At 49.9% G+C, this 26,563-nt stretch overlaps 2 protein-coding genes and 1 long non-coding RNA gene across 4 annotated transcripts; 1 reads left to right on the top strand and 2 right to left on the bottom strand.

Moving 5' to 3' along the window:
• Positions 1-1,397: 1,397 nt before the first annotated feature.
• LOC116149565 (uncharacterized) lies at positions 1,398-6,147 on the bottom strand. Its single transcript, XR_004133184.2, has 2 exons — positions 6,092-6,147; positions 1,398-2,851 (listed from the first exon to the last, which is right to left on the bottom strand). It is a non-coding gene; the product is annotated as an uncharacterized LOC116149565 (long non-coding RNA).
• Positions 6,145-13,600, top strand: TGOLN2 (trans-golgi network protein 2). Of its 2 annotated transcripts, XR_010378841.1 has the most exons (5): positions 6,145-6,279; positions 6,503-7,173; positions 8,161-8,244; positions 9,848-11,963; positions 12,090-13,600. XR_010378841.1 is itself a non-coding variant. In XM_010997823.3 (4 exons), exons 1-4 carry the CDS (start codon positions 6,234-6,236, stop codon positions 9,851-9,853), a joined length of 807 nt encoding a protein of 268 aa, XP_010996125.1. In that variant the 5' UTR covers positions 6,145-6,233; the 3' UTR covers positions 9,854-13,600. The 2 variants fall into 2 exon arrangements, 1 of the variants encoding a protein (XP_010996125.1); XM_010997823.3 differs by having other exon boundaries at positions 9,848-13,600.
• On the bottom strand, positions 13,587-26,523 carry RETSAT (retinol saturase). Its single transcript, XM_010997824.3, has 11 exons — positions 26,192-26,523; positions 23,410-23,592; positions 22,711-22,952; positions 22,009-22,210; positions 21,391-21,588; positions 19,649-19,768; positions 16,126-16,264; positions 15,788-15,897; positions 15,544-15,710; positions 15,280-15,439; positions 13,587-15,002 (listed from the first exon to the last, which is right to left on the bottom strand). Exons 1-11 carry the CDS (start codon positions 26,358-26,360, stop codon positions 14,863-14,865), a joined length of 1,830 nt encoding a protein of 609 aa, XP_010996126.1. The 5' UTR covers positions 26,361-26,523; the 3' UTR covers positions 13,587-14,862.
• Positions 26,524-26,563: the final 40 nt, after the last annotated feature.

Genomic DNA, 26,563 nt, shown 5'->3' with positions numbered 1-26,563 from the left:
TTTTTTAGGATGGTAAAACAGATAGAACAAAATTTGTCCTTTTAAGCAATGTACAATTCAGTGGCATTAATTACATCCGTGGTATTGTACAACCATCATCACCGTCTATTTCCAAAACCTGTCATCACCCTAAACAGAATCTCTGTAACCATTAAGCAGTAACTCCCTTAGTTCCCTCCCCCTAGCCCCTGGTAACTCCTAATCTACTTTCTCTTTCTAAATATTTCATATAAATGGACTCATAAAACACTTGTCCTCTTGTGCCTGACTGACTTAGCTTAGCATAATGTTTTCCAGGTTCATCTACGTTGTAACATATATCAGAGTTGCGTTTTTTAAGTCTTGATAAAATAATTTAGTTTCTTTTACCTTTTTCTGAGTACTTGCCAGGTTTTTCACCCTACTCAGACACACAGCTTTTTAAATTGTGGTAAAATATGTAATATAACATATATATGTATGATATGTATAAGTTGACAGTTTAGTGGCATCAAGTACATTCATGATGTTGTGCAACCATAATTTCCAGAACTTTTTCATCATCCAAACAAAAACTGTACCCATTAAACATTGACTCCCCATTCCCCCCTTCCCTCAGACTTAAGGAACCTCTAATCTACTTTCTATCTTTATAAATTTGCCTCTTTTAGGTAACTCATGTAAGAAGAATCAGACAGTCCTTGTCCTTTCGTGCCTGGCTTATTTCACTCAGCGTAATGTTTCCGAGGGTCATCCATGTTGTAGTGTGAGTCAGCGTTTCATCCCTTTTTATACCTGAGTAATATTCTATCGTACGTATAAATGACATTCTATTTATTCATTCATCCATTCAGGAATACATGGGCTGTTTCCACATTTTGACTCTTGTGAATAATGCTGCTATCAACATTCACATACAAATACAAGTTTGAGTCCCTGTTTTCAATTCTTTGGGGTTTATACCTGGAAGCAGAACTGCTGGGTCATACGGTAATTCCGTGTTTAACTTTTTGAGGAATTGCCAAACTGTTTTCCAAAGCTCTGCAACATTTTACATTGCAATCAGCAAAGTGAGGGTTCTAATTTCCCCACATCCTTACCAACGTATTATTTTGTTTTTTTGATTACAGCCATCCTGCTAGGTGTGAAGTGGCATCTCACTGTGACTTTGATTTGCATTTACTCAACTAATACTAATGGCGCTGACCATAGAAGTGTAGGCTTAATTCCAGACTCTCAATTCTGTTCCATTTACCTCTGTCTTTATGCCTGTACCACACTGTCCTAATTACCATCATTCTGTAGTAAATTTTAAAATTGGGAAGTGAGAGTCTTCCAGTTTCGTTCTTTTTCAAAACTGTTTTGGCTATTACGGGTCTCTTGCATTTTCATGTGAATTTTAGGATCAGCTTGTCAACTTCTTCAAAGATGACCGCTGGGACTGTAATAGGCATTGGGGAGCACAGCTATTCTAACAATCAAGTCTTCCAGTCCATGCACATGGGATGTCTTTTCATCTATTCAGGGCTTCTTCAGTTCCTTTCAATAATCTCTCATAAATTTTCAGTGTCAGTTTTGCACTTCATTTGTTAACTTTACACCTAAGGATTGCATTCTTTTTCATACAATGGTAAATGAAATTGTTTTTTAATTTCATTGTTAGGTTGTCCATTGCAAGTGTACAGAAATACAACCGACTTTTGTAGAATGCTCTTACAGCTTACAACCGTGCTGAACTCATCCTAATAAATTTTTAGAAAATCCTCAGGACTTTATACAAGGTCATGTTATCTGCAAATAGCAATAGTTTTATTTCTTCCTTTCCAATCTGGATGCTTTTTGTTCTGTTTTCTTGCTGAGCTGTCTCGGCTACTTCCAGTACAAAGCTGAACGGAAGTGGGGAGAGCATACATCATTGTTCCTTATCCCAGCGGGAAAGCACCCAGTCTTTACCATTAAGTATGACCTTAGTTGTAAGGTTTCTGCACATGCCCCCTTCAGACTGAGGAAGTTCCCTTCTTTTCTGAGTTTGTTGAGTGTTTTCATCATGAAGAAGTGCAAGGCAATTTTAAGACTTATTCAAGTTACACCCTACCATTCCCTTAAACCGAAATTGGTGTGAGTTAGGAGTTAGTGCTAAGATCTGCTTCTATTCCAGGCAGAAGCACTGCCTGGAGAAAAACCACACAACTGAAGCAGGTGCCACAGTAGATCTGTGGTGCCTAACATAACGCAGGCCCTCAGCACCGCTCATCGATTATTACACGTACCCTGGGTCAGCTTCCTCTCTTAGTCCCCTCAACAACGTTTCTCTCCACCATCAAGCCCCCAGTTTAATCCCCACCCTCTTACTCTCAAAGACTGCCTTACCTCTTAGAGTATCAAGAAAATTGAGGCCAGCTCTAGTTTGATCTCCAACAGCCCTACCTAAACATCCTCTCACCCCCGGCCGTTCTAACCGCCTTTCTGCAGGTCTTACGTGTCAACCCCGGGTTCAACCCAGTGGGAACTGCACTACTGCTCTCCAGACCTCGGCCCTTCATCTTGGGTACCTTGTTCCACCAGTCGTCCAGCCACTGTATCTGTCCTGTAATCTTGGTCTAATACTGTCTTCCTCTCAGTCAATAAAAAAACTTAATCTTCTCCCACATTAGAAACCCTCTGTTTCTCATTCACACTTCCAGGAAAAGGTGGTTTCTACTTACCTTCCATTCACCACTTGCCCCACTGCCACCAGGGTTTGCTCCCACTAGTCTGCTGAAATATCTAAGTCCTTATCTTACTTCAGCTCTGTGCTGGGTTTAAGACTGTTGATTTCATTTTCCTTCTGGAAACACTTGCTCCTATGACAACTGTGAACCCTCAAAGGATGCTGAGTAAACAAATAGTGGAAAACAAGGAGAGGTTAGTGTCCTAAAAGACAAGTGACAAGACTAGTAGCACTAAAGCTACAAAGAGGTCTGCAAGGTAAGAACTGCATGAGTGGTTTTGTAACTTGCTCTGTTTCCAGCTGATACCATATGCACACAGATGCCTATAAAAAAGGGAGAACCAACAAAATATTCATGATCATAGCTCTGGATTACAGGATAGTTCTATTTTCTTACTTTAGCTTATCTTTGTTTTTTTTAACTTTTCTATAATGAACACATTAATTATAATAACAACAATTTGGGGGAACCTTAATTATATGCTAGATACTGTGTTAAATACTCTGTATGAATTATCTAACCCTCAACACTTTGATTCCCATTTCATGATGAAGAACTTGATACTGAAAGCAATTAAGTAAATTCCCCCAAGTCATGTGAATTACTTGTTCAAAAACTATTCAAGAATAATAGTTAGTGACTATTTTTTTTTCTTATCAAATTAGCAGGTTAAGAATATTCACTGCTGTCCAAGGATGGGTAAGATAATAGGATGACCTTAAGCAAGTTGCTTCATTTTTTTGAGGGTCTGTCTCATGCCCTTAACCAGTCCCTGATTACAAATAATAGTTACTAACAGTAGAAAACTGAAAATAATTCAGATCTCCAATAATAAGGGAACTGTCACAAAAATTATGATAAACTCAAATTACTTTTTCTGAAACAATTAAGTCATATTTTCTAAACAATATTTTAGTTAGGGAAACAGTTCCTATATTTACCTTCGAACTCCATGCTCACATTTCCAACTACCTCCCTGACACCTCCACTTGACTGTCCCACAGGCATCTTAAACAAGAGCAGGATGAATTCATTTTCTATGCCCTACCCTTATTAAATCTGGTTTTCTACACCTTCCTCACCATCCCCCTCCCTCCCAAGTCCAGTCCACCTCCACGGTCTGTTGGTGTTGCCTCCCAAGTTTATCTCAAGTCCAACCACTTCCCTCCGTTCTCACCGTCCCTGTGTTGGTCCTGTTTGGACTACAGCAAGTCTCCTTAATGATTAACTCCTAAATCCACTCTTCTCCCCTCACCACCCTGACGACAGATTCTTCACCTGACAAGCAGACTAACCTTCAAAACTTCCCGTCTCTGATTATATCTTTCCCCTACCTACACCTCTTTAATGGCTTCTCGTTTATGTTAGGATAAAATATAAAACTTTGGACATGGCCCACGAACTCTGCATGATTTGGACCCTTATTTTCTCTCCTGCCTAATAATGGGTCAGGCTTAATAATATGCCATTCTCCTATCTACACACACAAACACAAATGTGCGCACATATGAGTGTGCTAAGCCAATATCCTTTTTTTTTAATTGAAATATAGTTGACGGACGATATTATGTTAGTTTCACGTGTACTACATAGTGATCTGACATTTGCATGTATTACAAAATGATCACCACGTAAGTTTAGTAACCATTTGTCCTAGGCCGGTATTCTCTAAGGTTACTCAAGTATTTATTTAGGGGAGGTGGAGACAATTTTAGAAACATTCACTTACCAATTCACTTCCTCTAGCCAGAGTCATGGTTCTGAAATAATTTGGTAAACAATTTCTCACTTCACTCTGATTCTTATTCTCGCCTTAGTGATGAGAGTGTGTGTGAGATTTTCTTACAACAGAAAAACACTGAGACGCATATTAAAGAGGTTTTAAATGACAAGGCACTTGTTCTTGAAAATTGTATCTATGCCATGTACTAGTCCTTAAAACCCTTTAGAATTTGGACTAACTAGTACTGAATGCCATGGAACCCGAATATTGTACTCAGACTGCAGGGGAGTGTTTATCTCCTGACAGCTGTAGTCCTTTTCAGTGGGATTACATTTCAACCTGCGTTAACTGGCATAGTTTTTGATGTACTTTTGTGCCCCAAAGAGATTTATGTTCGGGACAACTCTCAGATTATTTACTCCTTAATCCAGATCTGCTCCAGCCTCATCCCCTGCCATTCTTCTTCTTCTCTGTTATCTGACAATGCTATCATCATCTTTTTTCTTACACAAAATACCGAGTTCCCATCTGTCTCCAGGCCTCTGCACACCCTGTACACTCAGCCAGGAAAGCTCACCCTCCTCTTCCCTTCAATCTCACCAGAGAAATACCTACACTCTACACCTGGTCCTCAGCTCAAAGTGCCTTTCTCAACAAAGCTCATGTTTTCTGTACTTTTCTTTCTTAGCATTTCTTGGAATGTGTGTGCACATGCACACACACACACATCTGTGTAAATATTTGATTAATGTTTGTGGTCCACTAGATTACATATTCCATTAAGTTAGCGCCTACCATTTTTTAAACCTTAGTCCACAAAGCACATACTCTGGCCAGTGTTCATAAAACGATTTCATTATAAACAACAATAACTATAAACGTAATTTTAAACAGTGTAATGCAAAACTGCCCAATGGTTCCAATTTGGGAGAAAATTAATATGCATAGAAAAAAGACAACGAAAATACACTAATTAAGAAGGAAAGGAAAATATGTCTATTTGTATTTGTTAAAAAAAAAAAAACTAGATGTAAAGTTGCGGAGTAGAGAGCAAGAATTTTCTACCTGTACTTAAAAAAAAATCCCGTTCTGATTTTTGAACCATTAAATGTATTACGTAATCAAAAACATTAAGTATTTGCCGGACAGAAATACACTAAAACATTAACACTGATTACCCTGGAAGAGTGGGACAAAAATTTTGTTTTCTACTTCTACACATTCAGTGGATTTTCTGCAGGAAACACGAAGACCTTCTAAGATCAGGAAAAGGATGGACTTTTTAGAAAACATCTCTGGCGACCTCAGAGGGCAGTTCCCATGGAGTCGGGAGAGAGGGCAGCAAGGTTGCGCAGGCTCCCGCCACAGATTTCCACACGTTCGTGTGCAGCAGGGCAGGAACCACGAGACACGGGGAAAGATACGCAGGAAGGCGATGCGGCGAAGTGACGCGCGGCCCAGCGACGTCACACTCCCGTGGGACCCCGCGGGCCAGAGAGCTCGTGCTCGGCCTGGATAGTCCCATAAGTATGAGAGGAAAAGGAGAGTGACAAGTCCGTTGCGACAGCCACGGAGCAAAAGAGCCAGGGAAAGGTGGATACGCCCTTCACAGAGGACAGCACGACACCGCCACCAACAAAATTCGCCACAACCGGAAAGAAGCTGCGGAACTACTCACCCGGCACGCCTTTCCCCAAGCCCCCGCCCTGGGCTCCCGGCGGGGCTGCGGAGGACGCGCGCAGGAAGGGGCGGGGCTTCGAGAGCTGAGCCCGCGCGCCGATCTCGCGATAGCAGTAGAGGGCGGAAGCGCAATCTGCAGGATGCGGTTCCTGGTTGCGTTTGTCTTGCTGAGCGTCGCCGTGGCGGGTGAGACCCCCCCATTTCTGCCAGCCCCCAATAATCCCACTCTCGACCCCGGGCCCACCATCCTCGCCGAGGCCGATCCCCACCTGACCTCACTTCCCTGCCCTGCCCCTCACCACCCCTCCGCTCGCCATCACCCCTCATCCCCTGTTTGTCCGTTGCAGGGATCTGCGGGTTCCTTTCTCCCCGCTTGCCTCTGTTCAGCTAGCTGGTTTCTGTTTTTCAGAGGCCTTACAGCCCACTTCTCCGCCAACCACCAGCCTCGCTCCGAAGGAAACTCAGCCTTCTACAGGACCTCTCACCTCGAGCCAACCGTCTAAGCAAAACGATACTGGCAAAACCACTCTGAAACAGCACTCCACGAATGACAGCTCTAGCCGGCCGGCATCGGAGCTGCACACCACGAAAGCCGGCCCTGGAGAGTCGACATCGGAGCAACAGCCCTCTGGAGACTCCAACCAGCAGGTCCCCAGCGCCTCCTCTGATAACAAGGAGGTCACAAAGCCTGACTTCAACACACTAGCTGACAAAATTCTACAAGCTTCCAGAACTGAAGCTGGGGGAAACGTATTACCGGGCTCCGAACCCCCTTCTCCCCAGCAGGAGGGAGAAGATAAGTCTTTAGCGCCAAGTGAAGATGTGGAGCCCAAGGACACTGAGGAAGAGGATACAGAGCCTGAAGAGGATTCACCACCCAAAGAAGAGAAAGAAATGCCTGACCCTGTCTCCAGTAAGAACCGTGAAGAGACGTCTTTGAACCCCTTGAATAAGCAAGATGACCCTGATAAGGATAATTTTGGAAGTGCCGGTGCGGAGAGCAGCCACTTCTTTGCGTATCTGGTGACAGCAGCCATCCTCGTTGCTGTCCTCTACATTGCCTACCACAACAAGCGGAAGGTAAGTTGAGAGCCACCCTAAGAAGAGCAATGGGGTTTCCTCCACCCGGAAAGCGTGGTGTGAGTGTTCATCACTCATCTGCCTGTAAGCACTGCGAATTTAAAACAGACTTCAGTTTTCTTCTCAGACCCTGCTAGGGCTCTTTACTCCTGTTGTAGAAACCATTTGTTTTCATGTCTGTTTCCTCTGCGGGCCCTCTGCTGTTGCATCAGGTGCCGAGTTTAGGACATTAATATGACCTGACCTGAGTTGAGGCCTCCTCCCATAATATTGAACTTCGATCCTTCACAGCCTGAGAGGACCCGAGTAGCTGTCAGTTTGTTAGTTAGAGCACTTCTCTTGCTGCGTCCACTCTCAAAAAAGACAATGCTTCCTGTCTTATTATTATCTCTAGCTTAGTAACCACTCTAACTACAAAATGATTGCATTTCTTATTGAGCCCTAAGAACTTCGTAGTTTCTATAGGCTGGTTAAAACTGAAGGATTCAGTTCATGATAGCCATGAGGCCTAGGGCTGTGAGAAATGAGGGGAGACATTTAGTAAAATGTCCTTGTTCTACATCCAAGTATTCATCATGGCATGAAATGAGAGTGATAAGGTTAAGATGAAGTGAACTGGGGGGTGAAAGAATATATTGGCAGATAAGTAAATATTGCTTATGATTAAAAAAAAAAAAAAAAAAGGGATCGCTTAGCCTGGAGGAGGCTAAGTTGGGGAGGAGCTGGCAGTTCTTTTCACCAAGTGCTCTTGAGTAAATGACTCCCACAAGCTAGAGCCTAGAACTGCCCTCCTGCATCTGACATTTCCTGTTTAGCAGCATGAAGGATTCTGATGTAACGAGGCCCTGACCTTTCTGTGGACATACTGCTTTTTTTGCTGTCAGGGTCATTAACAAATGGGCCACCAGGTGATTACCTCTGATTTCAGAGACTGAAACGTGTCATTATAGAGTGACTTGTTAATCACTTTCTTTTTCCTTGCCCTAGATTATTGCTTTTGTCCTGGAAGGGAAAAGATCCAAGGTCACTCGGCGGCCAAAGGCCAGTGACTACCAGCGTTTGGACCAGAAGGTAAGGAAGGAAGAGCCGGGTCCATGGGAGGGATATGCACTTTCAGATGGGCCCAGCAGTGTGCTTGCATCTGGCATGGTGGCTGCAGCTGATTCTGGGGCGGGGTGGGGGACTACCATTGCCCCTGCCCTTTTGAGACTTAAAGACATCCATATAAACATATCTGCAGTGTTGGAGCTAGAAGAAATTCTCAAGTACTCAACAGCTTCTTCCTTCAACAAATGAGGAAACTCAGGCCCAGAAACACTAGGTTTTTTTCCCCTAATTTCCCACTACAAGTTTATGGCAAAATCTAGGTCTGAGGGCAGCTCTCTAGGCTTTCGTCCTGTACTTTTTGCCCTCCACTAGCACTTCCTAAATTTTAATCGGCGTATGACTCACCCTAGGAATTGTGATAAAAAGCACAATGAAATATATATAAAAAAAAAACAACACAGTGTGCCTGGGGTGAGCCAATGTGTCTTCATTTCTAGGGAGTTCCCAGGTGCCATTCTTCATGCTGCTGGAACGGCACTTTGGATGGTAAAGCACTAGTGTACACTCCCTGAAAACAAACACACCCAGAAACGGAGGATCTGGGAGCCTCCAGCCCCCCGCTCAGCCCTGCAAATAGGCTTCCTGAGTGCGGCCAGCTCAGGCCCCTGCCAGGGACCGGCTGTTGCCTCTGCCTCGCTGCCAGCACACGCCCTTCCTCCCTCTGTGCAGTTCACTGAGGGCATTGGGCAAGAGTAGTTGGTGCCCAGCTGTGCGTTGTTCCCAGACTTACAAGGAACACAGCTCACATGTACAGCTCGGACCAGGCCACTCAGCTCAGAACCCCTTTGTCAGCTGACCCAGTGGGTCAGCTTCACAGTTTAACCCTAGCCTAGTACCCTCCCAGATAATTGACTCCAGGGATTTTTTTTTCCCCTTCATTATAATTTTTTTTTAATAAAGCCTTATTTTATTTTAGTTTTTGGGGTTTTTTGGGGGGGGTAATTAGCTTTTTTATTATTTATTTTTAGAGGAGGTGCTAGGGGTTGAACCCAGGACCTCGTGCATGCCAGTCATGCGCTCTACCACTTGAGCTATACCCTCCCCACCATAATTTTGTTCTGATTAAGAAAAATGCACGTGTAAACAATTCAAAACAATACAGAATGGTACAAGGTGGAAGCCATGATTCCCATATGCCCTCCACCAAGTCTGGCTCTTTCTAGTGTATGTTTTACCACAAACCAACTTTTAAAATAATTTTATGGGGCGGGGAGAAGGATAGCTCAGTGGTAGAGAGCATGCTTAGCATGCACAAGGTCCTGGGTTCGATCCCCAGTACCTCCACTGAAATAAATACATAAATAAATAAACCTCATAAGCACCCATCACCAAGAAAAAGCTTTAAAATTTTTTTCCATAATTGTAAAAAAATAATAATAATTTGATGTGCTTTTATTGCTGGTTCTATGGTGGAGGGTCAGTTTGTCTTAATTCTGAATTTTTTCCCTGAATTGCGACTCCTGTTTGATTCCCCCTCCACCCCGACCCCTCCTCCAATCACAGTAGTAAGGCATATTCCTCTGAAAAAAGTGACCGTTACCAATGGGTTGTGTTGCTCCCGTTTCAGATTTGATTTTTCTGTTCTCAAGAACCTTGTCCTCCCTGCTGATGTGTTTCTAAATCAAGAAAAATGAAGAGAAGAATACTGTGACATAAGAGACAGCCCCCCCTCTAGGGCTCGGCGGCAAGTCCCGGCCGGCAGAGGTGGGGGGCATTGCTTTGGTTTTTGCACCTGCACTTTGGTGACCCTGTCCTCCTGTGTTCCTGTTATTTATGCTGGTGTCTTCCAGCCTTTCCCCCTCTAAGTGTGAGTTGAGGAACATGCGGGCTCCCAGCCGTGACCAAAGGGAGCTCCCAGCCTAGGCAGGTGACTGCTGTTGACTGCCCTCCCTGGGGCCTTGGCTCTGTGCTAAAGTTAGCCCCTGAAAGTAGCAGCGCACTCACCACTATTTACCTTCGCGGACCTAGGAGGAAGCTGTAGGTTGAGGTGCGTTTCTAGTAAGTCCTCTCCCTGAGCAGCGGGGCTGGCGGTGGGGGAGGTGCCCTACAGAAGATGGAGAAGATGGTAAATGTCGATGAGCAGAGAGCTCCTTTGCACCCACAGTTCTCCTCCAAGGCTTCAGCCGCAAACCCAAACAGCCGCTAAAAAAGCACTCTGGCGCCTGTGGATCCAGCCTGTCTCGCAACCTCTTCACGTTCTTCTGGTGTCTTCATGTCACTGAGGACAAAGTGAATCCACCTCCATTCGGTTGTCCTGAGCAGGAAGCTCAACTTGGCGGTTCTGGGAGCAAAGCCGTAGCACCACTGTCCTATCGCAGGTTCTTTTGAGAATAACAGTTGCAGTTACTGAATCTCTGTGCTCGTCCCTGCCCCCACCGGTCGTTACAGATGCTCTCAGACGCTCTCGGGAGTACGGTGAACTCGTGCTCCGGGCGGGGGAGCATGTGGGAGGGCTGGTTTGGGTCTGCGTGTTTTTCCCAAGGGCTTTCGTGAACCAGGTTTCCCATCAACTCTGTTCTGCCTTTGTTGCCTAGAACAGACAAAACAGACTTCTATTTACAAACTGACTATACGCCCTCTTCCACCTAATCTAGTTAATGGTCCTCTTATCTGATACAAAATGCCAAGGGTAATGAGTAAAAATTCCCCTTCTGTCCCACGTCAGGGGTTTTTAAAATGGAAGAAATTTGGAGAGTCCCCCGGGGTGACCGGGGCTAGTGGCTTGGGTCATGCTGTGGTTTGAAGTTTGACTTAAATCTGTCCTTGTGGGGCTGCCCGATTGCAGAGAGCCTAGAGAGAGTCGTTTCTGCAAAGAGAAAACTGAGAGAGAACAGCTGGTGTCAGGGAAACGCAGAGAAGGGGGGAAGTGAGAGGATGGGATGCGTTCTGTGCTGTCGAAGACGTCTGGCTGAAGAAGGGACCGGCCTGTCTGTCACGCTGTCTTCTACCTTGCTTAAAACAGCCCACGACTTCGAGTTGAGGTTTTCATTCTTTGCAGGTGACATCTGTGCAAGTAAGAAGGGAACGTCCCTACCTTCCTTCCTCCCCTCTTGTTTCTTCTTTCTGCCCATCTCCACTAGCCCCTTGTGTCTGCCTTCGTGCCTGCCCGGATCCCTCTGCTCCCAGCCAGTCTATGTGGTTCCTTCTGCCATTCACCCTCTCCAGAAAGTGTCGCTTCCATCCCCTTGCCCTGCATCCTCTTCATAACCTTTACAAACTCACTTTGGTCCCTGTCTTTCCACTGATGATGTTTTCCCAGAGGTTCAGGTCACCCAGTCCAATGGCTTGTTCTCAAAGCTTAGTCTTGGCCCTGATAGAATTGGACACTATGGACCGTCCAAACTGACCTCCCCTCTTTGGGGCCTGTGTCCTGGCTTCTGAGAACTCCTTTGCCTTATCCTGTGCTGATGGGGGAGAAGGCCCTCGAAGACACGTCTGTCTATTCCCCTCTTGTCGGGTGCGCACCCAGGCCCCTGTGCCACCTTGTCCTTGCTGTGGCCTCTGTTCCCTGGCTCCCTGCAGGGTGCTCCCCCTTCTCTTCTTTCCCCAGACTCCCCCACCTCCACGCTTGGCTCTTTCCATTTCACTCCAGTAGCTCTTAATAATGCCGGTCACAAATGGTGGAACGCCAGCAGAGCAGGGCATCCAGTATCCGACGTCTCTGTCTGATCTCCCCAAGAAAAGTAAGCTCCTTGTGGGACATTCCCCCCCCCCATGGCGCCGTCTGTGGATCTGCCTAACACGGGACAGGCCCCGGGGACGTCAGGAGTTGGGTGTCTTCTTACAGAGGAGACGTGTTCTCTGTGCAGGACATCTGGATGTGACCTGACTGGGGTCTCACCCAGCTCTTTCTGGCTACTGGTTGCTGTCCCTTACTGATGGACTTTGCAGTAAGGAGGAGAGCAGAGAAAGGTTGGTTCCAGGCACCAGGAGGGTGGGCCCCAAGTGGGTGCACAAGTCATGTGGCGTCCACATAGCTTTTTGAGCCTCCGAGAAGTACCGTTCCTTGTGTGAGTTATGATAGAACTGAAGTTTCGCTCTAGAGATCGCCCTGGGAGAAGTCTCCCACACCACAGGGAAGGTCGTTCTCTGGCTAATTGTCTTTTTGAAAATAGACTCTTTGAAGCGTGTTTTCCTGTAGATTGTGTAGATGAAGGTGGGCTGGTGGAGGCATCTGTCCCGCCAGGGAGGGGCAGGGAGCAGGCGTGAGAGGCCCCGCATCCCTGTTTTCAGGAGCCACCTTAAGTGGCTTCCTGTGCATCTCCTCTCGCGTGTAAAGGGACCAGCGTGATCTTGGGGCAGCACAGCTCTGTGCTCCCCTTCCCGCCCCCCGCTTTCGCTTGCAGGATGTTTGTTTGGAAGGATCTGTGCTTCAGTCACGGATGCTAACAGAGGAGCTTGCTTCCCTGCTTCAGATCACCGGGCAGAGTTATCTGATGAGTCCCCCTCTGGACTGAGGGAGTAGAAGGCATCTAACTAGACAGGCTCAGAGACCTCAGAAAGACCTGACAGCCGGCGATGCGCACGCTGACATCTCTCTTCCCATGACGACTCTTAACGGAACACTGGGTGATGGGACTCCGAGCCTCTGAAATTCCCCGGATGGGCATTCACATCTTCTGCCATTTCATGTCATTTGATTCAAAAGCCTGCCCCTTGTTTTCACAGGGTAACTTGATAAGTAATGCTGCATGTGTGATGAAAACTAGCACGCTTTGCCCGTGTTCTGAATCATTTGAACAGCAAGGAGAGCGTGCCATCCACCAGCCCCAGTAGCCCTGCCAGCCATTTTTCTAAAAACTCTTCCTGGAATGGTTGTGTTTGGCTTGGCTTTGCTTAAGACAGAATCCTGGGAAGAGATTTTCAAATTTAATTTAACTGTGCATCCAGAACCAGGACTAACTCAACTCCACTCCCCAAGTCCCAGGTGAATTTCCTAAATATCCCAATTTAGAAACTGCTCGGTAAAGTTACGGGGTCTGAGCTGTAGAGTGTTTCAAGCTGCCAGCAAAGCCAGCTTCCTCACACTCTGATGCTCCTTTAATGCAGCAGTCTGACGTGTTACATAAATGAGTGATTGTTGAAATTTTCCCTTCTTTTTTGTTTACCCAATTAGTAGAACACCACTGTTTTGCAATGTTTTATATTTCCAGCTTGTAACTTAATGATAATTACTTAATTTTATTTCTTTAAAGCTTCTTCGGTCTGATGATAAGTATTTTTCAGTGTATGTTTTACTGAGCTTCTGTGAGGGCCATTGCAATGAAGTTTTGTATCTGCACAGAAACCAAAATAAATTTCAAATATTAAAGCTATCAAATCATTACATTTATTTTTTTTTCCTTTCTTTTAAAAAAGGAGAGTTGATAGGGTTAGTACTATATTGTATTCATTTCAGGTGTAGAACAGCGATTCGGCATTCATATGCAAGTTAATCACATTAAGGCAAGTAACCATCTGTCCCCGCACGACGTCACTACGCTATTGCCGGTTACAGTGCACTTCTTCATCCCCCTCGTAATATCAAATTTATTAAAACTGCATAAAAATGAACTGAAACAAGGTCTAACACAAGTAAAAGGTCATTTTTTTTTACCCTTTGGCCTTCATTCACCTTCCCACCTGCTCTCCACGTACATACTGATAAACTGAAATGCCACTCCCAGACTTGGCACACTTTCTGTAGCCTTTCAGGTTCTGATCCTGACTGATTTCCAAACCCAGAAATCATGCAGCCGGTGTTCTAGGTCTGGGAGGTAGCTGGGCTGTTAGTCATAATGTGTCTGACTGCTAACACCCCTACCTTGCTGTGTATTTTTGGAAGATAAGCTTTGAGGCTCAGGCCCGGAGCTCTGGGAGGGTATCTCGGTGCCGGCACGTGAGACCCTGATGTCAACTGGATCAGAAAGAAGACGAGCCTTGGGCCTGGCTACATACGAACTAGATGTGCTTGCCTACCGCATATCTTGCCTTCTAACGTGTCCTGTCTGACCCCCAGCTCCCACATCCACACGGAGCCTATCAATCACACGGGTTTCCCCACCCTCTCAAAGAGCCACTGGAACCAGAAAAATGGGATCTGGAGCCTCTGACCCTGTGGAACTACAACCACAACCTTGCTCATCAGGCACCCTCTCCTCCACAGTGCAGACCTGCAGCACAGCACAGAGTGAACGGGAGGAGAAGCCTCGGGCCCACAGGACCCACCGGCCCACCAGGCTTCAGCTCACCCATGCTCGAGGGTTCTAGCCATGTGGCCAAAAGAACACTCCGTCCAAGGGCTCAGAGTCTGGAAGTGTGGGTGTGGAATGCAGAGCACTGTTAACGAGCCATTAAAGCTGCCCAAATCAGTAGCCCACACTGGGCCTTTTTTGGGATGGCGTGTTACAAAAAGTGTGGACGAGCACCGCCTGCCCTGGGTGGAAGAAGCTGTATGCTAGCCCTGTGTGTTGGACATCTACTCAAAAAACAGCAACAAATTAGAGTTATTTACGTGATCAAGGAAGTAATGCAGAAAGACATGGGTAAGTCAGGGCAGTGCCACAGCACCAGCCAAATTCCTCTGATTCATCCCCAACTGAACTAATTCTTTTTCTTCTGTGCCTGGATCCTTGAGCCAAGCTTCTGAAGGTCTGAGTACACGTTCCGCTTCAGGATGGCGCTGCTGCAAAGCAGGGCCCCTTGCAGGGCTCCCATCAACCCACAGGTGAAGATGTCCTGGCCTAGGAGACGTGAACAGAGGCCTGTGAGCACTGCTGCCTGCCCCCATCACGTCGGGGAGAGGGGAGGACAAGGGAGGACAAAGATTCTTGGTTCATCCCCCTGAGCTGGGGCCACTGAGTGCTGGCTTCAGACCAGGACCAGGGCCCACGGCTGCCGAGGCAGCACAGCCAGGGTGTGGGTGGCTGCAGGGGACAGACAGCAGGATCTGAGGACAGGGACAGGGGATGTGGGGTGTCAGGGAGGCCCAGGGCCTCAGGTTTTGGCCGAATGGGGTACCTGTCAGGTAGAGGTTGGGGATGGGGCTCTGGGCCCTCACGGAGGCCATCGCATGAGGATGCAGGCGGCTCAGATCATGGTCAGCCCCATAGCAGGCACCCTCGGGAGTCGCCAGGTAGAACTGAGCCGTCAACGGGGATCCTCCCGTCACACTGTCCACCTGAGGAGATGAGAGATGGGGAGTGGGACCCTGTGAGATCCTCGCCTCTTCCCTTCCTGCCCTTCCTGGAGCTCAGTCACCCGGCCCTCATTCCCCTGCCCTACCTTCCCCTCCAGCTGTGGGAACAGTTTCAGGGCGACTGACAGAGAGGCTTCCACGAAGGAGCTTTTGAGGGCCTCGTAGTCGCTGCTCCGCTTTCCCTTGGGCTCGCCCTGCCACTCCTCGAACCACTTGTAGGAGGTGGGCACCAGCATGACCAGGGTGGACCGATCTGGGGACGCAGAGCCGGGTCACTACAGCCGCCCCTTCCCCAGCCAGCTCCCCTCCCCCTGGGACCTGTAGCCCCACCTGGGTACCGGTCCTCCCAGGTCGGGTCCTTGGCCGAAGGGGAAGCAAAGAAGAGGATGGGCATGTGGGCTGCAGCCTCGTCCCTGGGCTTAGAGAGGTAGCGCTCCATCCTGGGGGAGGAGGGGGCTGTTGGTCTCTGGCCTTGGTCCTCCTGGCAGCCACCAGCACCACCCCAAGGGCAGTTCATCCCCAGGGACCCCTCCAAAGGGATGAAGCTGAGGGGCAGCCTGGGTGGGAGAAAGCCCTATCGGGAGTGGATTCTGCCCACCTCCTCCCATCCCATCGCCTGCTGCCTCTCCCGGGGCTCAGCCTCCCCGACGTGCACACAGATGCCTTACGCCTTGTCCATGTCTGTGTCAAAATAAATGTAGTAGTTGGTGGACTGCAAACCCAGTTCCTTCTTGGTGCCTCGGAGACAGACGAAGACCAAGAAAATGCTCAAGCTGGGCCGCACCATCCCCAGCTGCCGCTTCACGCCTGCAGAGAGTCCGGAGGGCTGTGTGAGCCGTCGCCACAGATGGCCACTGATGGCCACCAACGGCCACCGCCGCCCTGGAGAGGCCTGCAGATGCCTGCTCCCTTCATCTGCAGCCTCAGCCCTTCGGACAACGCATTTCAACATCGACTTGGCGGGGGCCTGCTCTTCTGTCTCCCACCTGCAAAGGCCACAGCCCCAGACTTCTGCTCTGCGCTCCTTCAGAAGCAGGTGACACTCAGCCTCCCCGAGCCGGCTCACCGCGCCTGCAGGACGGTCTCAAGCTCACTGCCTCCAACTGTCCCCTTAATGTCTTTCAGTGATGAGCCATGACTGGGCTCCAAACTGCCAAGAACACCGATGTGAACAGTAGTTTGTTACAAGCCTTGCCTTCAGTATTAAGTTTAATACAAGCTTATCTAATGAATAAATGCGCCTAATTCCTACTGTGCTGGACAGTCAGCACAAGGCCTCAAAGCCATGAGCCATGCCGGTGAAGAGATGTGAACAGCATCACAGGCACCTGGCACCTGGCATTTCAGGGTTCAGCTGGGGAGGAGGGAGGAACAGCACTGGAGTGGAAAGGTGACAGCCATTGGATGTCCCCTGGACGGAAGCTGCTGGGCGGCCCCACCTCTCAGCCGATGATCCCAGACCAGTTTTCTGGAAATTGCTCCCCCAAACTAGCCCTTGTTCTTGTTCCCAGGACACTTTCAGCCCCTGCCTGAGGGATAGCTCACCACTGGCTGCTCTGCTTAATTCATGTAACAAATATTTGTTGAGGACCTAAAACGTGCTGAGTGAGGAGGAGTCAGATAAGATGCCCACCTCCTGCAAAAGAGAGCTTCCAGAAGAAGCCCGCCACCCTCTTAGAGGCTGCAGAGAACTGAGTGCAGTGGGTAGGATGACCACAGAATGTGTCATCCAGAAAAAGCCACTTTTGAGAGTGAAAGCGGGCGTTGTAACAGTGGAAGTAGGGCAATGGCCTTAAGGTTTCCAGGCACTGAGGCGGGAAGGGGAGGTGGTAAGGAGCAGGAACTGCCCAGGGCCGCAGGTGCACCTTCCCACCTGGGCCCCAGCGTTGCCAAGTGACCACACCCCATCTCCAGGTGGGGTGGGGTGGGTGCGGAGAGGACCAGGGGCCCGGGAGTGAAACCCGCTAGGTCTTCAGAGGCCTGTTAGAACAGCAACCACCTCCGCGCAGCCCCGCCTTTCCCTTTCTCCACCTGGAAGGAGGGGGTCCAGGAGCCACACACCTGGCAGCAAAATATAACCTCGGGCCTTAAATCAGGCACACAGTGATTACACCAAGCCCTAATTCTCAACCCCAGCCTTAGCTTCCCTTACTGATTGTCAAACCAGCCCTGGAATTTAAGAAAAGCACTCTTGTCACAAAGGCCCCTCTGCCTGACCACCCCACCTCCACCCGCCACCTGACCCAGAACCGCCTGTCCCCATGGCGCCCAGATACCCAGTTCCCATCTCTGAAAGGGAGACAGAACTGTGAGACTCTCTACCCTGCAACAGCTGGAAACAAAGGAGTCCCAGCGCCTGGGGTCTCTGAGTTAAGCGTCATTAGCACCACTGCCTGAAATGTTCTCAAACTGGGATTCACCTGGGGCAGCATCTAACTTTGCACCCAAGAGGGACAAGTGGCCCTTCAGCCAGGTTGGGGCTGGCACCCCAGCCCGTCTTCCAGGCTGAGACAGGTGGAGGCTGTGGCCGGCAGTGAAGGGAGGGCAGGGCAGCGGCAACTCTGAAGCGTGGCTGCCCGGAGGGGAGGCGGGCCTGGCGGGAAGTGGGCTGTCGGGGACAGTGGCAGGGTTCAGAGGTCCGGGGAGAGAGGGAAGCAGGAAGTGCCAACGGCCAGTGGGCGGTCTCTGCCTCACCCCATTCGGCTCACCCAGTCTGAGAGAGGGCTGGCCTCTGCTGGCAGCCATGCTGGCCGAGGCCCAGCCAAGTGGGGCAAAGGACTGAGGAGGCCAGTTTCTGGGAGGACACGTCCTGTCTCTTGGAGACAATCACAGCTGCCACCCACCCTCTCCCCACAGGGAAACCCAAGACCTCACTCTCCCACTGAAGCCACCTGGCCCGGCTCCCTCGGGGATGGAGCGTTCCTTCCACTGCTCTCAGGGCCCCCACTCCGGGGCCCACTGAAGTCCATGGTTTCCACCCCACCCGCACCTTGAGCTGCTCCTTACTCTCCACCTCCCGCCCCAGCCAGAGGCCTCCACCCAGACCCCTCTCTCCTACTCCCCGGGTTACTGGTCCCCTCCAGCCCAGCGGCCCCCTTCCCTCAAGCATGTCGGGAGCTTCCGGCTACACTCCAAAATGGTGGCGTCCCAGCTAACCTTGGCTCAGCCACTGTTTCTTGTGGGCTGACCTGCTCTCCTGCCCCTTCTAGTGAGGCCTTCTCTCTGGAGGCCCCACTCTTCCCAGCCCAGAGAGGGCCAAGAGCTCAGGCTTTCGAGTCAGACACCCCAGCAGCCTGTCTTGGCTTGAGCACCTCCAGCTGGTTGGCCCTGGGAAGTTCCTCACTTACACACCTGTTTCCCCAGCCATGAACATTAGGGCGACGCTCTCTCCCTAGTGGCTGAGCATCCAGTGCAAGGACAAAGCTATAGCTCGCACACAGACAGGCCCCCCACCCCGACCAAAATACATAGGCTTTCATTTTTAGACTATCAGGAGATGGCCAGACTGAGGCATATTTCCATCTGGGTCCCAGGTTTCGAGTGCTGGGCTCAAGGAACAGAAGAAAGCCAGCAGGGTACTCCTGTAGCCTGCGCATCGATCCGGAGCTGGTTCCCAAAAAGGCAGGAAAATATAACCTTGGGCCCCAGGAGAGGCCCGCAGCGATCACGCCAGGCCTTTCTCCTCCACGACAGCCTTAGTTCCCTTACCGATAATGTCAGACCAGGCTTCCCCACTCAGTAAGTGAGGAATTAAGAAAGGAAGCAGAATTCATGAGGCAACCTAAGTGAAAACCCCAGAAATGTCCCTTTAGGACTCAACCCACCGTCATTAACTATCAGAGAGAGGATCTAAGATCTAGGGAAACCAGAAATGGGCAACTTGGACTAGAGACTCGAACAGAGGAGAGGGAACCGTGGTTGAGGTTACAAGGGGAACGGGAGTAAATATGCCAAGAATGAAATGAGAGAGAAGGACCAAGGGGTCTTTGAGGAGGACGCAATACAAAGGAAGTTGACCCCAACCCCTGAACAGAGGCCTGCTGGGAATGGACATTAGGGACCAGTGTGTTCCTCTTTCTGTCTAAGGCGGGTCAAAGGGCAGCCCTGATTCAAGGAGGAGCCAGGCTGAGTAAGCTGCCTGCAGAGGGGCCAGGCTGGGGAACTTGGAGAGCGACGCAGCCCGGCGTTTACCTGGCAGAGAGCGGGCCTTCTCGGGCAGCAAGTGCTTGTAGGTGTTGAACAGTCCCACGTCAGAGATCACGACGGGGCAGTGGATGTCCACCAGCTCCTGACCTTTCTTCACGGTGACACCTGCAGGCACAAGAGCTTGGCTGGGGCTCTGTGTGTTCCAGGAGGACGAGAAAGGCCCCTATCCCCGCCAGATCTCTCCCCCGGGCAGGCGGGCAAAACTGCGAAGTGAGGGGAACATCCTCAAGCACCCCCAGGGCATCCCACAGTCACCCCCACTTGCTTCCAACCCCCCCACCCCTGCGTGGGCTCTCCTCTCTTCACACGAACCCCAACGAAGCTCGTGGGCTGAAGGCCTTTGCTGGAATCCCAGGCCCCTCCTCACCGCTGCCGGAGCTCTGGTTCCAACACTCTCCTTAACATCCTCCAGTGACACCTCAACCTCTATCAAACCCCAAAGCCTTGTATCGGCCTTCCATGACGTGGCCCCTCCTGGGCACCCAGCCTCGTCTCTGGCCATTCTCACCCAACTATTAGGTGGAACTATATGAAACAGCTGGTAGTCGACCATGTTTTTGACCTATAAATACGGCAGTTTCTTATGATTCAACCTAACATTTTCAGCTCTTTCCTACCTCTGTGCCTCTGCACATTCTATTCCCCCGGCCTGGAATAAACCTACCCGCCCCTCTGGCTTCTCCTCCCTCTTTGTGGCCTCCCTCTGAGGCCTTCCCTGCCACCATCCTCTGTCACCTCCACCCTCAGCACGTGCCCCTACGGGGCATGTCAATTATCTTCCCCATGAGCTGGAAACTTCTTAAATGAGAGATTAGGATTTACGTATCTTTTATCTCCACCTTTTATCACTTAGCACATGAAAAACACAAATAAATATATTCGGAACTGAATTTACTGAACCGATAAACCCACCTTGATTCATAAGCCCCTTCCGGCTGGAAAAACTTGCTCATGAAAAGGAGAGAGAGTCTCACACAGCTGCCAGCTGCCTCTCCTCCCCCTGGCAACTTCCCGGACTCCTCTACAAACGCGTCCTCAGAGATCCCCCTTGATTTTTTCATGCACTGGGCCACCCACTCACCCCCTCCTCCCTAACAGATTTCTCTGGCAAATTCACGGTCACACCAGTCCTCTTTTCCTAGGGCCTCCTCCGTCCCTGTCCCCAATGCTTCTTAAGCACCACCCCCTCCCCGTTCTATTTACTGGAGTCCATCCTTGCATAGCGCCTCCCCTCACGGAGTTCACCCACAGGGGGATTCTGACTCCCTGCAGGTGACCTCAAATGCCTGAGCTGGGACAGTGAGTGTCATTTATAGATCGAGGGCAGGGCAGCCTGCCGGCCCGCACATGCCCTACGGAGTGCCCAGGTACGGACCCACTCCACTGAACATTTACTGGGCTCTGTTATCTAGAATCTACAGACATAAAGATTAAAAAGACACAGCCCCTACACTCAAGAAGGCCCTGGGTTACTGGATAACTATTTTTATCTATTGAAAAAATGATGAAATACTGCTCTCTGGGACCCACGCAATCCTTTACCCTTCCTGTGTCCTTTTTGCCTCTGAACCAATCACTATTTCTCCACCCGTTTGGAGGCGGATTCCAGCTTTTAAGCTCCCGCGAGGAGGTCAGTTCTGCACCTTCTGCCCTCACTGCTTTCTTTTCTCTGGGGTCTCCCCTCCACTCCAGCCCAAGGCCCATGAAGCCCCATGCAGGCCTCTCACCACAGGCTCTCCCAGCTGAGTCCAGCAAGATGCTCTGCACAGGGGCCCTCGTCAGGACGGCGCCCCCAGCCCGCTGAATCACACGGATGGTGTGGAAGGCGATTTCACTGGAGCCCCCTCGGGGGTAAAAGGCCCCTTCCAGGTAGTGGTTAACCAGCAGAGCATGCATGGAAAAGGCCGTATAGCTGGGGGTCACACCTACAAAATGAAGGAAGGGGTGACGGGGCAGGAGCAGGCAGCAACACCATTCAGGAAGGGACACGGTTCCCATCAGAAAACACGTGGCCTGAGGCTCTCCACCCCAGGATCCAAGTGATCCCCAGAGAAGCCAGAGGGCCTGTTTCCATCAAAACGTGGGGAACCACGCTGGGGCCAGGGGGAGTGTCCTCCCTGCCAACTGCCAGGCTGCCGGGGAGGGCAGTGGTGGTCGGGAAGGAAGGTCATCCAGAGCATGGATGAATGGCCTTTTCTCCAGAGCATCCAGCAGGGAGGTGGACAGACGTCTCCTCCCTAAGCTCCCTAAGCTCCCTGGGGTGAATGCTGCTCCATTTCAGTCAGTCCAGCAGGTGCAGGAAGGAAGATCGAGGGAACGGCCCAGGGCCCCAGGCTGGTACCCACCGTATGTGGGGAAGATGTAGCTGAGCACCGCCTGGAGCTCCCGGGAGGCTGGGAGCTGCTGCAGGACCTCGGCCAGGCTCTGGGTGGACGCGCGAAGGAACGGAGAGAATCGGGTGAGCAGCCTGCACTTGCTGAGCACCTGAGCCACAGGCAGCGGGAGGATCTTCAACAACATGGCATGAAGGACTCCGCGGGATACCACCTGGGGAGGAAACCGGCAGGGAGGAACCGCCTGGCCCCCAGCAGCGCTGTAACAGCATCTCCTCTCCGAGAGCCTGCACTGGCCGAGGGCCCTGAAACACTTACCCGGCTGAACATGGATTTTTAAAACTCTGTACTCTGAATTTTTTTCCATCCTCCCCTCATATGATTCCTTTTTGGCTTTTCAGTTTCCTGCCCAAATTCCTTTTGAAAAATCGCAATCTGGTCTCAGAGGAAGTGGAAAAGGGCGCCTATGTGAACACAGCCTGGTGAGCGAGGAGAACAGGGCGCCCCCAGAGGCCGGAGTGAGCATTGCAGCTGCTGAGCCCAGGCTGCAGAGACAGAGGGGCCAGCTGCGCACAGAGGCCAACCCGGGTTGGGGGCTGAGTTCCAGACAGACATGCCTGCTCCTCCTTCCTGCTTCCCTCACCAGTCACTCCTCTAATGCGGAAGGTCAGCCTTGTCGGGACTAGGCAGGGGTCCTCAGCGTGTCCAGCTTACCTTCACCAGCTTTATGTACTTGTCGATGGCAGCTTCTTCCTGGGGAAACTTGTCCTTGAGGCCCTGAATGTACGCTTTCTTCCCACTGTACATGGGAAACTCCTTTCGGCCGCTGGGCCCTTCTAGTACCATGATGTCAAAGGGTGAGGGCAAGGCAGCCCAGTCCAGCTGCCCCTCAGTGATCTGGTCCAAGGTAAAACGGCCAAAGCTGCCCTCATGCATGCGACCAACATAATGGATTCCTGTTGGGAGACAGAAAAACAAGGCATCGTAGAGAGAAGGCGACTGAGCCCTGAAAGGCTCCAACAAGGAAGCAACGTGAAAGAGGTTGTTCTGGGGGAGGGCACAGCCTAGTGGTAGAGTGCATGCCTAGCATGCACAAGGTCCTGGGTGGAATCCCCACTCCACTAAAAAAATCAGTAAAAAGCTAATTATCTCTTTCCCCAAAATGAAAAAATAAAAACAACAACAACAACAACAAAAGAAAGAGTTTGTCCTGCAGGGCCGAGTCCACGCCTGGGGGGGCTACCCACCCTTTCTGTAGAGGGTAGTTGCAGCAGAAACCACCAAATCCCTGCCCAGTTCAGCTCCCAGCAGGTACGGCTGTCAGACAAGGAAAGTGGTGCCCAGGGAGAAGACGGGGTCCCTCAAATCACAGAAATGCCCATTATCCCAGACCCTTTTCCACAGAAGCCTTACCCGTGTCAAATTCAAGGCCATCCTGTCTAAAGGTATGACAACAGCCTCCTGCCTTGGTGTGTTGTTCCAGCACCAGAACTCGCTTGCCAGCTTTGGCCAGGATCGCAGCGGCAGCCAGGCCCCCAAAGCCGCTGCCAATCACCACCACATCTAGCTTCTCTGGCACCAGTCTGGCTGAGAAAGCTGCAGCACAGGGGAAGAGATAGAGGGTGGGCTGCTCAGGCGGGACAGCGAAAGAGCAAAGATGTGGAAACCAAGGCAGAACCCTCTAGCTTGTACAATGCAGGAAAACTCTAGAGCAGCTTGGCTCGGAACTCCCGGCTAGAATATCACCAACACTTTGCTGGGAAATGCTCAAGGCCAGCCAGGCAGATTAAACAGAGTGATTTGGTTAAATCTGATCGAACTGATTTAACCAAAAACTAACAAAATAAAAAAGAACTGATTTAACCAAAGCCACCTATGTACCTGGGGATTTTCCCTACTTTCAAAGAAAGTAAGACTCGGGAAATTATTATAAGAAAAACAAGCAACAAAAAAATCTGACAACAGTGGGGGGAGGGTATAGCTCAAGTGGTAGAGTGCATGCTTAGCATGCATGAGGTCCTAGGTTCAATCCCCAGTACCTCCTCTAAAAATAAATAAACCTAATTACCTCCCCCCACCAAAAAAAAGGGAAAAATTCTGAAAACATAAGCTGAGAAACCAAAAACCAGACAGAGAGTGAGCTAGGGAAGAAACAATACAAGGAGGTGGGGGAAGAGGGAGTGTCGTGGGGCAGGCTGCTGGCTCAAGGAACTACCCCATTCACAAGCAGGTTATCTTGGGAAAATGTAAAGTCTGCAGGGAGAGGTGGGCCAGCCCGGTCATATGATGGTTCTTCAAGATCCTGATGCAGAGGCGTGGGCAGCACAGAGCTGCTTGGAGGCTGCTGCTCTGAGACGTCACAGCACCACCCCCCTCACACTGGGGAAGCCTGGAGGCAGGGTTGAAAGGGCAGTACCTAAACAAGACAAAACTGGACAGCCCGTGGTGCTTGATGGGCACTCCCCACACAAGGTCTGTTCTTTAAAGATCACTCCTGAAGAACTGAGATTTGCAATCTTTCAAGCTGCTAGAGAACTTGGGAAACTTTTAACTTTTCAAATGTTTTTTAAAAAAGACTTAGAGTGAAAAACTGCATAGCCGTTTAGCACACTGTCACTAATTTCCTGCATGGCCATTAACAAGTCACTCCAAGGTGCAAGGTACAGTTCAGTGGTAGAGTGCATGTCTAGCATGCACAAGGTCCTGGGTTCAATTCCTAGCACCTGTTTAAAAAAATTTTTTTAATAAATAAATCTAAAATTACTTCCCCTCCATAAAAATTTTTTAAAAGGAAAGGAAAGAAAAAAAGGAAAAATTTTAAAAAGGAAATTTAAAGAAGGGAAAAAAAGTCACTCCATTATCTGGGTTGGTCTAAAAATTGATAATTAGTTTAACTGTTTTTCTTAACTGTAATCACTTGAGGGACCAAATGCAATTTCCTATAAAGGTTTCTGTGTAGCTCTTCTATGTACCTGAACCCCTGTGGGAAGACAAATTAAAAAGTTAAAGTCTTAAAACCAGTAAGAGAAAGGTCTCTTTATCACGTGAGCATGAGCCATACTAAGGGGCGGGGCCTGGACCAGGCTATGCCCAGACCTTTGCTCACCAAAATCCTTGCCCAAGATGGTGGGGCCATAATTCGCTGGGTCCCAGTGGGCAGCAGCTCACCCTGCCGGAATGGGAATACTAGAGTGAAAAATACATTTCATATTACATCCCAGAATATATGTTAGTATATAACATAAATACCTGAAACAGAAGTTTCACAATACTTACCAGAACTATATATGATGCACTCTGATGTTTTCAACTCTACTTCACTTTAAAATGCTAGTCCCAACCCACTCAGTCGATTTCATGACCCACTAAGAGATCACAACCTGGTGTGAAATACAGTTAAAGTAGTTATCTCATTTTTAGACAAACCCAGATAATGGAGTGATTCGTTAATGGTCATGCAGGAAATTTGTGACAGTGTGCTTAATGGTTATGCAGGAAATTAGTGACAAGTCCAATTAAAACTGATCTCAGCAGTTCCGACTAATAGTCCATTCACTCAGAACAGTACCATCTCCAACTGTGAAGCAAGGCTTGTCACACAAAATACTAGTGAGGGACCCAGGAGATCAAACAGGGTAAACTTTTTTTTTTTTTAAAGCGGCATAACTCTTTCTTTAAACTTTAGAAAGAAGCCCCAAATACTTTTTAAAGATGACAGAGAACGTCCTTTGGTCAAAGAGCAGACTCTGTTGGGCGTCTCCCTAAGTTTTCAAGCCATGGTCCAACCAGTCAAGTCGCTCGATGGACCAAATGCAATTTCCTATAAAGGTTTCTGTGCAGCAATCCCACGGGGGTCTCTGAACCCATGTGGGAAAATAAGTGAAAAAGTAAAGGTCTTAAAACCAAGTGGGGGAAAGGTCTCCAAATAGGGGGAAAGCCAGTGCCCGCGCCGGGGGAGCCACGATTCCCTGAGCCTGTGGGGGTGAAGGCTCTCGCCGGTGGAGGACTCTAAAGCAGGCGTCTCCACCTGCAAGGAAGCCTTTTACGTCTGGGGACCCTGAGGCCTGGGTCCGGCAGCAGCTCGCCCTGCGGGGATGGGAACGCCAGCCCGCGAGGATGCCCGGGCGCAGCCTCGGACCCCGGGGTCCGAGGATGCCCGGGCGCAGCCTCGGACCCCGGGGTCTCTCCCGCTGACCTTGCCTGAGAACCTTCTTCCTGGCCTCCTTGTCGGTCACCAGGGGCGCGGGTGGTCGCCTGACATCCTCGAGGAAGGGATTCGGGGAGCCGCCTGCAAACAGCGCCTTGTAAACTTTGCGAAGGACCGCCAGCAGCAGCACGGCCAGCAGCAGCAGCGACAGCCACATCGCGCCGGCGCCGGACGCGGGCAGCTCGTCCGCTTGGACTGCGCCCGCGGCGCCCCCGAGGTAGCCTGGCCTCCCAGCCAGGAGGTGGAGGCAGCTTGGACCGCTGACCAACCAGCACTCTTTGGGTGGGACGCCAAGCCTCCGACGCAGATTGACCCTCCCGGCTCCTCGTACTTCCTTCTCCCGCTGCGCGGGGGGTTGGG

Source organism: Camelus dromedarius, chromosome 33, assembly GCF_036321535.1.
Source record: "Camelus dromedarius isolate mCamDro1 chromosome 33, mCamDro1.pat, whole genome shotgun sequence".
Lineage (NCBI taxonomy): Eukaryota > Metazoa > Chordata > Mammalia > Artiodactyla > Camelidae > Camelus > Camelus dromedarius.
Note: the sequence above shows the minus strand (reverse complement) of the source record. Positions and strands in the feature narration are given on the sequence as shown.

Excerpts from the sequence above, each read along its gene's own strand:
- TGOLN2 (XM_010997823.3), top strand. The coding sequence starts at position 6,234 with ATGCGGTTCCTGGTTGCGTTTGTCTTGCTGAGCGTCGCCGTGGCGG. Across the intron at positions 6,280-6,502 it reads GCTGAGCGTCGCCGTGGCGG|AGGCCTTACAGCCCACTTCT; the intron begins GTGAGACCCCCC and ends TCTGTTTTTCAG. Across the intron at positions 7,174-8,160 it reads CCTACCACAACAAGCGGAAG|ATTATTGCTTTTGTCCTGGA; the intron begins GTAAGTTGAGAG and ends TCCTTGCCCTAG.
- RETSAT (XM_010997824.3), bottom strand. The coding sequence starts at position 26,360 with ATGTGGCTGTCGCTGCTGCTGCTGGCCGTGCTGCTGCTGGCGGTCCTT. Across the intron at positions 22,953-23,409 it reads TGGCCTTGAATTTGACACGG|GAATCCATTATGTTGGTCGC; the intron begins GTAAGGCTTCTG and ends GTCTCCCAACAG. Across the intron at positions 16,265-19,648 it reads GAAGGCCCGCTCTCTGCCAG|GCGTGAAGCGGCAGCTGGGG; the intron begins GTAAACGCCGGG and ends GACTCTCTGCAG.